Source organism: Alosa pseudoharengus, unplaced genomic scaffold (genome assembly GCF_046254945.1).
Source record: "Alosa pseudoharengus isolate Yale_2024_CS ecotype anadromous, Long Island Sound unplaced genomic scaffold, YU_APseudo_1.1 YU_APseudo_1.1_scf_5, whole genome shotgun sequence".
Lineage (NCBI taxonomy): Eukaryota > Metazoa > Chordata > Actinopteri > Clupeiformes > Clupeidae > Alosa > Alosa pseudoharengus.
In genome coordinates this window covers 29276528-29289686 of record NW_027468837.1, presented here as the reverse complement: position 1 = coordinate 29289686, position 13159 = coordinate 29276528, and the positions used below count along the sequence as shown (strand labels likewise).

The following is a 13159-nucleotide window of genomic DNA, read 5'->3' as shown; positions in this document are numbered from 1 at the left end:
AGTATGCATATGGAGAATGCCATCAGGTATCAACAACAGTGCATCCCTAAAATACACACACACACACACACACACACACACACACACACACACACACACACACACACACACACACTCTATACAGTTTTGCACTTCACAGATTCATAGGTATCTGCGGTGGTGTGTGTGTAGCCCGAGGTTGCCTCATGGTTGGCGGCTAAAGGAAGGTGGTGGTGGGAGATTCAGAGCTGAGCTCTACACTCAATCCTGTCTGATGTGCACTCTGTCACACTGTGGGAAAGACAGCCGCACATCTCGAATGACTGCTGGGGACAGGAACTGCTAGAGCAGGGCCAGAGCAGGACCAGAGCAGGGCCAAATCAGAGCCAAATCAGGGCCATTTGAAGGCTAAATCAGAGTCAAAGTCTTGGTCTGTCGTAGTTCGGAGGTTGGGGCTGATTAGGGCAAAGGTACCAACTGAGTCCTTGACTGACTCTTACCTCTGTGTGTGTGTGTGTGTATGTGTGTTTACATCACACTCAGTACCTTCCATCCTTGTCCTCAAAGCAACCAATCTCCACTCTGATCGGAGAATGTGAAGGCTGCTGTTGCCATGGAAACGTTGTTGCTGCTGAACCAGAGCCGAGAGTCTCTCTCTCTCTCTCTCTCTCTCACACACACACACACACTCTTTCTCACTCTATCTCATCGTGTAAAGCTGCTCTGTCTCCTGGCGACTGCCTGTGCGCTCCTCCAAAACGGCTCCTCATATTCAGTGGAACACGTGGACACACTGTTAATTTAGTTCCTACATGGGGGAGTGAAGATGGAGTTTAGCTCCCCCTGACTGTGACAAAGGTGTAACGGATTAAGATGAGTTTCATAGAGAGAGAGAGAGAGAGAGAAGAACAAAAGGAGTGGAGAGAGGAGGAGAGGAAAAGAAAAGAGATGAGTTGACAGGAGAAGGCAGGAGATGAGAGAAGAGAAGAGAGAAGATAGAGAACAGGAGAGGAGATGAGAGAAGAGAGAGAAGATAGAGGACAGGAGAAGAGATGAGAAAAGAGAAGAGAGAGAAGAGAAGAGAGAAGATAGAGAAGAGGAGAGGGAGGACAGGAGAGGAGATGAGAGAAGAGAGAGAAGATAGAGGACAGGAGAGAGAAGATAGTGAAGAGGAGAGGGAGGACAGGAGAGGAGATGAGAGAAGAGAGAGAAGATAGAGGACAGGAGAGAGAAGATAGTGAAGAGGAGAGGGAGGACAGGAGAGGAGATGAGAGAAGAGAGAGAAGATAGAGGACAGGAGAGAGAAGATAGTGAAGAGGAGAGGGAGGACAGGAGAGGAGATGAGAGAAGAGAGAGAAGATAGAGGACAGGAGAGAGAAGATAGAGAAGAGGAGAGGGAGGACAGGAGAGGAGATGAGAGAAGAGGAGAGAAGATAGAGGACAGGAGAGGAGATGGGGAGGAGAGGGAGGACAGGACGGCCGAGGAGTGTGGAGGAGCTGGTGTGTGCTGCCACAGCATGTTCCCCATAGTAAGTGCTGTCAGAGTGTGTGAGGGACAGACCCCAGGTCCCTGGGCGGCCCCTTCTCTGTGTGCTTCTGACAGGTGAGAGACGGCATAAAAATGAATCAGTGCGCTCCATGGACCCCTTCATAATGGAGATCTATCAGGAGCTGCAACGCTGGCCAATCAACAGGGTCTCCAGAGAGTGCCTGCGACACCACACACACACACACACACACACACACACACACACACACACACAAACACACACACACACACGCACATGCATGGACACACACAGTCACATACACATACACACACAGTCACACACACATTCACAAACACACACACACACACACACACACACACACACACCTGCAATACTGAATTTCTGAGTCACTCAGCTCCTGGTCTACAGTCACAGAAATACAGTGCTAGATTTTATACGGCTGAGCTCAAGGCCCAAGAAGCTAAAGGAATCACAGTAATGGAGTTGAAGGACTGTTATTAGGAGTGTGATATTACCAGTTGTAAGAACTACAGGAGGTTCCGTGATACAATAGAAAAATCCAAATGCTGCAAATGTTGTTTATTTCCCTATCTAAAGAATGTGAGACATTGAGGTTTGTGATAATAAATTATCAGTAAAGTGCTAAAATTGTGGTTAATTACATTGTTACATGTCATGATTTCACATTTTCTGGTGGAAAGAAATTCCAAAAATATTTAATCTAAGAAAAAGCTTTCATCAGGTCCATCTTACTCATAATCCACACTGTCTCATTTGCACAGTGTACAATTCAACTATGTCATTAGTTCCCCTCCATAAATATCTGATCACAAACCATTTCCCAATGGTCAAGCAAAACAAGGTGCTCTTTCAGTACAACATTTAACATAAAGTCATGGTCTGTGTAGATCACAATACAAACTGGTGGCATTACATCCTTAAGTCAGTCTGTTGGCATTACACTTTAAAATCAGTGATGTCTGACTGTATTATTACTGTATTATTGGGCAGCCGTGGCCCACTGGTTAGCACTCTGGACTTGTAACCAGAGGGTTGCCGGTTTGAGCCCCGACCAGTGGGCCGCGGCTGAAGTGCCCTTGAGCAAGGCACCTAACCCCTCACTGCTCCCTGAGCGCCGCCGTTGAAGCAGGCAGCTCACTGCGCTGGGATTAGTGTGTGCTTCACCTCACTATGTGTTCACTGTGTGCTGAGTGTGTTTCACTAATTCACCGATTCACCGTTAAATTGGGTTGGGATCAAAAAAGTATATATACTTATACTATACTTATTATGTGGCTCAGAACAGGTCCCGAATATGTCCCGGATCTGAACTAGAACAGGTGTAGAATAGGTCCTGGATCTAGACTAGAACAGGTCTAGAATAGGTCCTGGATCTAGACCTGATGCTCAGTCTGCTACTACTGGGCTGGCATAGTGGGCAAAATGAGAGTCAAATCAGTCCCAAAGATACCACCGTTCTGGGCACTGACCTAAGTCTCTGATGAAACCGCCTCTTATTACAGTAACAGTATTCAGAGTGATTCTTCTCACACACAGTTAGTTAATAAGATGCATACTAAGTTCTTTGTTTCCAACAGATTTAACATGGTTGACTGTGGGTCATGTTTGACATTATGTGCTGGTAAATTGTCATTGACATCCAGGGCTGTAAGGATACAAATACACACACACACACACACACATGGTTACCCTGGAAGGCTCCCCTCCTATAGGCTTGTCTCTGACACTGCAGAACGAAGCTGCAAACTCATGCATCTCTGGCTCTCCCTCCGCAACCCAACCCCTATATTGGCTTTGACCCGACAGACCAACCACAAAGCACAACCAAGGCCAATACCAGGAATCATATTACTGGTTCAACACTCTCATCAGTCTGTGCTATCTGTTGCCCATCATAACAGCATCATCATACATGTAGATATTCCAAAAATGCAGTTAAATTTGATGAGTGGTTTTGACCAAGAGTCTCCATTTATTATTTTGAAAGAAAGAACCCATATAGAAATATTATTTTCCTATCTCTGCCATTGTTTCCATATCTCTGCCATTATTAAGGACAAAGTTAAATCATTGCAGATACGTCTCGTTGTCTTAGAGGAGAGACAGAGGTTGTGTGTGTTGTCTGATGCACCTGTAGATGCAGATGTATAAGACCTTCGCGGAATAACAATGTGTCGTTTAGAATTCCAGTCACACAAACAGACTGACAGTCATGCCCGGCAGGCATCTAAGACTCCGCTACCAGTCTGCAGATCGGACTTATGTACTTAAGTATGTTGGACCACAGGTAGGCTGCTGAGTAACTTGTAAATCCTACCTCTGGCTGCGTCTTCCTTGAGTGTGGTAGCGCCGTCTTGGTGTGATGCGCCCGGCGTGGGTTCATCCCCTTCGAACAGCTGGTTCACTTCGCCCTGCATGTCTGCCGTGCAGCGGTCGCCGTCACTCTTGGAGAAAGCGGTCACCGTGAACCTCTGGCTCATGATGTCGGTGCCTCACGGTAGAGGGGCGGGCGGGTGGGCGGGCGGTCGACGCGGCTTCTGTTTCCCCGGCGTAGCGCGGTGGAGGAATTCGCCGCGGATGCAGATGTCGGCAGATCCCACCGGACACACAGCACTGCCTATTACACGCTAACAAGTCAATCTGAAATCAGTGAAGGCCAATTCCATCACAAATATAGGGAGTGTTGTATTGCCCCTGCCCGCGAGTCCCAGCCTAGACGCGCGCTTATTGTCTGCTGATAGGGGATGTTGAATGAGTGGTGAGCTTTACATCAACCGGTGTCTGGGAACAGCTGCGCATCCGGGTCCTAGAGCCGGTGAAAGGTGCTATGGATGAATCAATACCTGGAATTATTGTCTTCGTGTTTACTTGACATAGCCTAGTGACAGAACAATTTTAAGGATGCCGTTTTTAATTGCATTTAGGCTGCTTATTGGATTTGAAATATCTTGACATAGTAGCTGCCTTGTAACGTTTAATACCATATACCATTATACAATAATGTTATTGGCCAATCAGCTATGTGCAGGCTAATGATCGGCACATTTTGTTTGTAGGCTTGTTCATGCGTTGCGTCGTTTAGTAGTAGGCATAGCCTACGTCAGGCACTGGCCAGCCTATGAAGAAAAAAAAAAACAGAATTTGCTAAAAAATTAAAGGAAATCTCGTCTTATTTACAGGGGCGAACTGGGGGTAAAAACCAGTAGGCCTACTGGTTACTAGGGCTCCAAGGGGAGGGAGGACCCTTGAAGAGTCTGGAATATATTTTATTATATTTATTACATTACATTATTTTTATTACATTTACAAACTATAAACCAGGCTACATATTGATACCACTCGATTTAGTATGGAAGCCCATACTAAAAAATCACAATTCTGAGATAGGCCTGGTAAGTTGACATTTTTGGTCAGTATTTTGAGATAGTATAGCGTAAGTCAGAATTTCGAGATACTATGTCAAAAGTTTGAGATAAAAATATTTGAAAAGCCATCAGTTTGTTTCACATTATGTAACATATTTCCCCCCCCCCCCCCAGTCACAACGTTGAGATTTTGCATCTCGTGATTGCACTTTTTATATATTTTTTTTCTCTCAAAAATTCGACTTATTATGACCGCCGCGCAGCGAAGCGGCGGTCATATAGGTTTAGTCAGATTTTTTTCTTTTTCGCATGCCCAAATTTCCGTCAATGAGTCCCGGGACACTGAAGGACCGGGGTACACGAAACTTGGTGGGCATGTAACCCCACATGGATAGCATGGAACCATCGTTTTTCGTTTTGATCTGTAACCCCGCCCGCTTGACTGTCACTGGACCCCCGAAAGGAGGGTAGGGCAGACACAGTTTTCTGTGAATATCTCGAAAACCGTGGGGTTTAGGAGGACCATTTTTTTGTTGTATGTTGATCTCAAGGGGCCATGTCAACCCATTCCATAACCACTCATTTCATGTATAGCGCCACAAATGAGGTAATGAATTACAAAATGAGGTGTTGTAATTCAAGGTATCTGTGACCTAACATAGTCAAAACTGCACGAAATTGGAAGTGTATGATCATTATGACACCCTCTGTATGCATGCCAAGTTTTGTGGAATTCCGTTCATGGGGGGCCACACAATAAATTAATTTATGTTACTATACACCAACTGGCCTGTAGGTGGCCGGAGACAGTTTTCTGTGAATATCTCGAGAACCGTAGGGCCTAGGAGGTCCATCTTTTTTATGTATGTTGGTCTTAAGGGGGCATGTCAACCCATCCCATTACCACTTATTTCATGTATAGCGCCACCTAGTTAAAAATTAAAAAGCAAAAAATTAGGTGTTTTCATCACAATATCTCTAGCTGACAAGGTCAAAACTGCACGAAATTAAAAGTGTATCATTATGACACCCTCCGAATGGATGCCAAGTTTTGTGTACTTTCGTTCATGGGGGGCCTTACAATAAAATAATTTATGTGTACATTTAGTGACATACACCAACAAGGATTCCCGGGACACTGAAAGACTGGGGTACACGAAACTTGGTGGGCATGTACCCCCACATGGATAGCATGGAACTGTCATTTTTCGTTTTGATCTGTAGCCCCCCCGCTGGACTGGACCCCCCGAAAGGAGGGTAGGGCAGACACAGTTCTCTGTGAATATCTTGAGAACTGTAGGGCCTAGGATGACCATTTTTTTCCGTATGTTTGCCTCCAGGGGTCATGTTAACCCATTTCATGTGCACACATGTGCACAGATACACACACACACACATACATTCACAGTAATCATACGTATGACACATACTCACACAGTAGACATATGTACGCTTGCATGCACAGGCACATACGCAGGCACAAACACAAGCACGCACACACACACACACACACACACACTCACACACACTCACACACACACACACACATAACATAAACATAACACAAACAATCAAGAATTCCTCAGAATTATAAACAGGCAAGATGGAGGTGGGGTTGTATAAAATTAATTTTACATGTGAAATCTATGAACTAATCATGTTTTGGTACTTGTTGTCTAGCAGATACCAGTGAGAATTGAGTGTGGATAATGCAATTTAGTGAGACAGTTAGAATCATATAGGCCTTTCAGCGTGATTTCTTTTTGTGGAAAAAATGTGCTGGACTGGGCGGCGGTCATATTTTGTAGCGCTCTGCGGTACATCTAGTTATCTATGAAGTTTGTAGGCTTTTTTTCCATGTCGCGGGAAAGGACCTCCCATAGCGTAGCGTGGGATACAGCTACTGCAGCGATTAGTCTGTACAACCAGAGAATGTCCGTAGACGGGCTCTGGTACAACCATAGGGTACAACCCATGCGTGGTTCAAAGCTGTGGCAGACAACTAGTGCAAACTAGATGGCGATAGCGCTTTCGTTATGTCCACCCCACGTATGCTGGGAGGGAAGAAGAAGAGTCGGAACGTGGCAGCAATGTAATTAACTCTGCTAAAGTGATTTGTTAAACATAAGAGTCCAGGGGTCATCTGTGTGCATGTGCCGGTAATTGTGTCCAGAGTAGGCTATAGTCGTGCACTCCATGAGTTACGAAGACGCGTGTGAACTTTGAACATAAGTTATTAAATGTTGTAGACTCATGGTTAGTTATTGGTTACGCTCAGTTTTTCTACAAGTCTTCAAACAAAGAGAGAGCGCCACATCTATCGATTTACCTTTGAATTATCAAGACAACGTTTGAGTAAGCTGATTCAATCAAGCTGGAACAGGGGTAAGAGGAGGAAAAGTAAGTTTTTGCTCAGTCTATTGTCATTCATTGGATTACTAGCAAGAATGTGCTGCCGAATTGCTTTCAAACCATCATGCATGCATCCATAGATAGGCTAGATACCGTATTGGGCTCCAGAACGTAGGCCTACGTTAATAGCGCCGCTATTGGTGGGGGCAACAATCACTGGAGGCCAATGGAGAAACATGTGACTGACTGGAAATCAGACTGGTGTCTCTGGTTGTTGGCAAGTGTTTGTTTGTATATTGCCCCCAGCAATATGGCACTCGACAATCCGGTATAGCTTTCAAATCATAGATAGCCTATGTTTCTAATATGCATCATAATGCAAAATGTATCATGCAGTAGGCCTATCATTTTGCTATTGTAATTGTTTCCCAAAACAATTGTCTTTATCCCGATTAGCATTCATTTGTCAATTCATGTGTTTCGTCAGGTCCCTTTCCACAGGTGTATAAAATAAAGCACCTAAATTATGAACGCAGACTGCATGGTGCTTGATTGATACACCTGTGGTGATGAAACCTTTGAATATGTAATATAATTTTTCATACTTTAGTTTTTCACCAAAAAGTGAAGTGCACATGATAGAGTCCAAGGTGTCATTGCAAGATGTTTTGTAAGGAGAGAGAGAATGTGCGCTCATTTTACTTAAATGTGGTCTCATTTTATTAGATTGTGCGCACAATTTAAGTATATTGTGTGCTTGTTGTACTAAATTGTGCTCTCAATTTAGTAAATTGCACACGATTTACTAAATTGATAGCACATTTAGTAAAATGAGACCCCCATTTGGTAAAATGAGACCACAATTTAGTAAAATGACCACACAATTCAGGAAAAAAAGTGCACATTCTCTGGATATTCACCTTAATCCACGCGCAAACATGGGGGATGCCATCTTTGCCCGTGTTGTGTCCAAACCAGGTCCGAACTTCCCGTTGGGCAGTACATCCATTGCAATACATTGAGTTCTATTGAGATGACTGGCTTCATCCTCAAGTTAGGAACCCTAAGTGACATACTGTGCTGAGAATGTCCAGTCTGTCTCTAAAGATCAGTTTATTTTCTCTAAATAAGATTTATGTATGAGTAGTATGTTGTTATTGTTGCATTGTAAGTCGAGCGACGAGTAAGAATGAACAGGTATGATAAGGGATCAGATTCCAAAAATAATTCAGTGGAAATGCATGGATTCCAGTTTCTTCCAGTAGCAGCAACTGGAATCCATGCATTTCCACAGAATTATTTTTGACTAAATTCATGATGGCTGCAAACGCTAAACTTCGTGAAGATACTGTCTGTATAAATCGTCTTGTAAGTTAACTACCAGTGCTTTTTCAAAGTTCTCAATGTCTCGTTTTAAATGTCAGGGCCCTCGGAAGTCTACCAATGAAGTGTGGAGATACATTGAGCCTCGTAAATGGTGTAAAACAGTGATTTATTTGCATGGCTAGCCCGATGCCGAAGCACCACCATTGAAAAAGCTGTTGGTAACATCGGCTAACTAGCGCCAGATTTTGGAGTGCAGGGGACAAGCCGAGATGGGCTATGAGACATACGTTCACACTCGGTATCATGTTTCAACACACTTTAGGTCAATATCACACCGAAATTCTCCTTTAATGCATGGAAATGACCTTATAATACATATATGAGTGGAAAAAAAATCTGATGAATTTGTGTCACATACTTTTTGAATGAGAAGCCCTCAGAGCTTTGCAGAGGGGAAATTACACAAGTCTGATCTGATTGGATTGTTTAATTCAACAGGAAAATGTACTTCTATTCACATAGTTTCACTAATGTGTGTGAAATACCAAAAGAGACAATAATGTTGGAATCGTAACACTTTTCTATTCTCTCCGTTCAAACTCGATTTACATAAAGCTGTTAAACGTGAAAGCTGTGAAATTTGGCCAGAAAGGAGTCATACAGTACATGTTTAGTTCATGAAAGAATTAAAAACTATGTTCTAGTTTGTTAAGAATTTAACAGCGACATGTAGGTCTAGGCTAGCCTAGGACCTACAGTAGCCTACCTTTGTTAAAACCTGAGGCAGCCATCAAAACGTGTGGTAGCCTACCATTGTAACATTCGCATAAGCGTCATGAATAAATCGTGATAGCGTTGGCTATTGGTCCAGTGGTCTTTGAAGTTGCTGCGGCTGTCTAAAGTTTAACTGGCTGTGATGGCTGATGGCGGCACAAAATTCATAATCCATTTTCTTTGTTTTTTTTGTTTTTTTTTGGGGGGGGGGAGGGGGGGGTAGGCCTATACCGCGAAACCGCAGTAATTTCTTGCTTACCGACCGCGGTAAGAAAACATATATACCGTCCCAGCCCTACATAGGCCTACATAGACAACATCAGTTGACAACATTATTTCCAACCATTACAGATAGTAAGTCTAATATAGTATTTTAATGCATGACCAATATGAATCAAGGCAATCTTCTATGTAAATGTGCGGTGTTGTCAATTCATCCAGTTCATTCATCTCTTTTGCACGTCTTTCCAATAAATACTAACGCCAGGCGAGGATATAATTTTACAATAGTAGGCCTATCATAGTTATGAGATATTAACTCATAAGGTCATTTTTTGGCATAATCACAGAGTAGTTTATAGCTTATCCCATCCATTGGAGATTAAATGCGATTCAGCGCGACTCATAAGTGAATATGTAATATCATATGTTTGGCTCAGAATCGTATTGCTATGGATTTACAAAATAACAGACTGGTCTGATGTGATGTGGTATTTAAAACAGGTCTGAAAAGCTAGAACCATGTTTTTGAGAATTGAATTGCTTGGAAGAGCAGAAAAAAAGCTACATATTATTCTTTGAAAAAGTATTCAGATCAGATGCGGAACAATATTGAGATTGTAAATGCTACTATAATATCGTCTGACGCATTCCATTTAAAGGTATCGCTCAACACTATTGGTCGGCTTTAACAAAATCTTTTTATTAATTAACAAATGCTTGACTCTGCCCACTTTGTACGTCTGACTCGCTCTGGCCACAGCGTGCATCCACTAGCGGCAAAAATATGCTGCCAAACTCGGGGCCATGGTGTGAAAGAAAGAAAGCAGCAAAGTATCAGACCACTTTTCAGTAGCCCAAGCTGATGTCCGCATTTTTCCACACACAAACGATATTCACTTTACTGCCACACAGCAGTAAGTAAACCAAGAAATAACCAACTCTATGGTCTTGAAATGTTTTGAACTGATTAACCGATCACCAAAATAGTTTCTGATTCATTTTTAATAGTTTACAACTAATCGATTAATTGTTGCAGTCCTATCAGAAACCAAAGAATGTGAGAGCGTTTTACAGTGTCCTTAACAGGTATTTTCCCGCAGTGCACGTGGTGATCAGACGCTTCCGGCCCAGCGATGGAGATGCCATCAGAGTTCTGTTTCGTGACGGGATTGAGGAGCACATCAACCCCACCTTCACCCATGCTATGAGCCAGCCACTCTACGTGGGGCTCTCCTTGCTCCTGTGTGTGGGGGGATACCTGCTGGGTGGCTGGGTCCTCGCCGCCTCTATGGGTGGGGCCTGGCTCGCACTGGTGTATTATTGCAGCTATGAGCTGTATGCAGGATATGTCAAGGCGAGACTACGCACAGACATGCGAGACATCCAGCGCAGCTACCTCAGCGATCCTGACAACAGCTTCTTTGTGGCGGAGGCAGAGGTGGACGGGCGGTCCGAGTGCATGGGCATGGTGGCGGTGGCGGGTAAAACGGAGCCGGGTAGTGGACAGCGGTACGGCGAGCTGTTCCGCATGATCGTGTCATCAGCGTGTCGCCGCGAGGGCCTCGGATACCGACTGGCCCAGACCGCCATCGACTTCTGCAAGGAGCGTGGCTTCTCCAAAGTTGCCCTGGAAACCAGCTCCACGCAGAGGGCTGCGGTGGCGCTGTACGAGAAAATGGGCTTCACACTCACACACACTCACACCACCACAGAGTCACCGCAGTGGGTCACCAACCTCACCAGGGTCACCATTCTGAGGATGGAGAAACCCCTGTGACCTCATGGCCAGCAGGCAGTGATTTGGCAAACAGCATTGAGCCTACCTTCACGACTGGACTAGATGGACGAGCTAGTTAAAAGGAAATCCTCTCAGCTATGTTTAAATGTAGATGTCTGTTTACCAGATGTTTTCCTTGTGCCAGTACTTAGAGATGTGCCACATTGTACTGTCCATAATATACCAGTAGAATCCCTCCCTGTGGTAAGAATTTGTCATCCTGAAATAGTATCAACAGGATGATAATGGGTGGCTCACATTTGAACCAGTACCAGTAGAATTCCTCCCTATTGTAAGAATGTCATAATGCAGTATCCTGAGTCGTAGTTAAGATGGAGCCCATACATCCAGAAATGATCCTTCTGTCATGTTGCAGGCAGTTGACATTTGAACATACTTCCTCAAGTTAATTAATCTAGGCAGAGGTGGCTTGACACGTCCTTGTTGGAGAAAGAGTTTAAAGGTACCATGAAAAATCATGCTATGCCATGTTAATAATAAAGTGTCATGAAACACCTTGAAAGATGTTATTGCAATTCACAATGATCCTTATACTGGATACAAATTGTGATGGAAATGTACGGCCTCCACCATGATATAATTATTTCAGTATCAAAAAACGTACATTGACTCGAAACAAAAGCTAATCAGACTTTAAATCTATCAACGAACTCAATGATGCCTGTAGAACGTGCCACCTACAAAGTGCTATACAAAAGTGAAAGAAACATTATTTTTTGTGTTGAGCAATGAAAAATATTGTAGATGTGCGAATGACTTCCTGACTTACTTATTTGTGAAAGAATCAAAGTTCATTTTAATTTCTTAGATTAACGAAAATGTTTTAATATGACATAATCAAAACCTTTCATAAGCCTGACTATAGACAAAACCAATGTCACTAATATGCCTAGATTAACAAAAATGTTTTAATATGACATAATCAAAACCTTTCATGAGCCTGACTCTAGTATAGACATAACCAATGTCACTAATATGCCTATCTCATTCTTTATTCTATTTGTAAGGGGTCATGTCCAATATATATGCTGCTCATTTGCATATATGGTATATGCAGATGTTCTGAAACTGGTGCCATCTCATAGGACAGCCTCAGGACAGAATCATATTGCTATATAACTGAGTGATATGTCAGAAATTAAACAATGATGTTAATAGAGAAGATTGTCACTGTCACAAATTGCCTTCTCAAATTAGTTTTTTTTTTCTGTATACAAAGTTTGAATTGATTGATTGGTTGACTATCACAACGATATGATATGAAACTATATGATACTATGAAAAGTACTTTCAGATGACCGATGCTGTGATTTTGCACTGTATAAATAAGACTGAACTTAGATTAAAATGCAATTCATTAACACTTCATTAAAGGACAATCTGGTCTATTTTTGGATGACAAGTGTAAACGTTTATAAACAAAATTAGGTTAACCAGAGTAGTTTTTAGTAGCATTAACAATTAAATAGCATATAGTATAATCATTGGGAGCCTCTTCTCACAAGCCATTACAGTTTTTCTCAGTCGATTTTGTGCTTTTCTCAAATTGTCATTGATGTTTGCACAACAGTTCTGAAAACAATTAGTGCAAACTGCACCACAAAATTACCTGAGCGCGTATCTTGCTCAAAATGCTTAGTTTACATCTCAAAAGCAAGTATTTATGTCAATATAACTCTGCAATCAGAATGACAAGTCCTTAGGCCATTGTACAAACAAAATAGTCAAACTGCTTTGTCATGTTGCCAATATGACAGGCAACTATGTAAATATTTTCTAATAAAGAATGCACAAGGCAGCACTTTTTTTGT

General features: G+C 42.8%; 2 protein-coding genes across 3 annotated transcripts in view; one reads left to right on the top strand and one right to left on the bottom strand.

The window, feature by feature from the left end:
• slc12a5a (solute carrier family 12 member 5a) overlaps nucleotides 1-3991 on the bottom strand; it is a 225554-nt gene extending 221563 nt beyond the window's left edge. For both annotated transcript variants that reach the window (XM_076267803.1, XM_076267804.1), the window contains exon 1: nucleotides 3862-3991. In XM_076267803.1, the coding sequence (XP_076123918.1) occupies nucleotides 3862-3991 (130 nt within the window). The remainder of the gene's footprint in view (nucleotides 1-3861) is intronic.
• A 2972-nt stretch (nucleotides 3992-6963) lies between these two features.
• On the top strand, nucleotides 6964-12683 carry nat8l2 (N-acetyltransferase 8-like 2). Its single transcript, XM_076267824.1, has 2 exons — nucleotides 6964-7276; nucleotides 10651-12683. Coding segments are annotated over exons 1-2 (678 nt in total). The 5' UTR covers nucleotides 6964-7275; the 3' UTR covers nucleotides 11328-12683.
• Nucleotides 12684-13159: the final 476 nt, after the last annotated feature.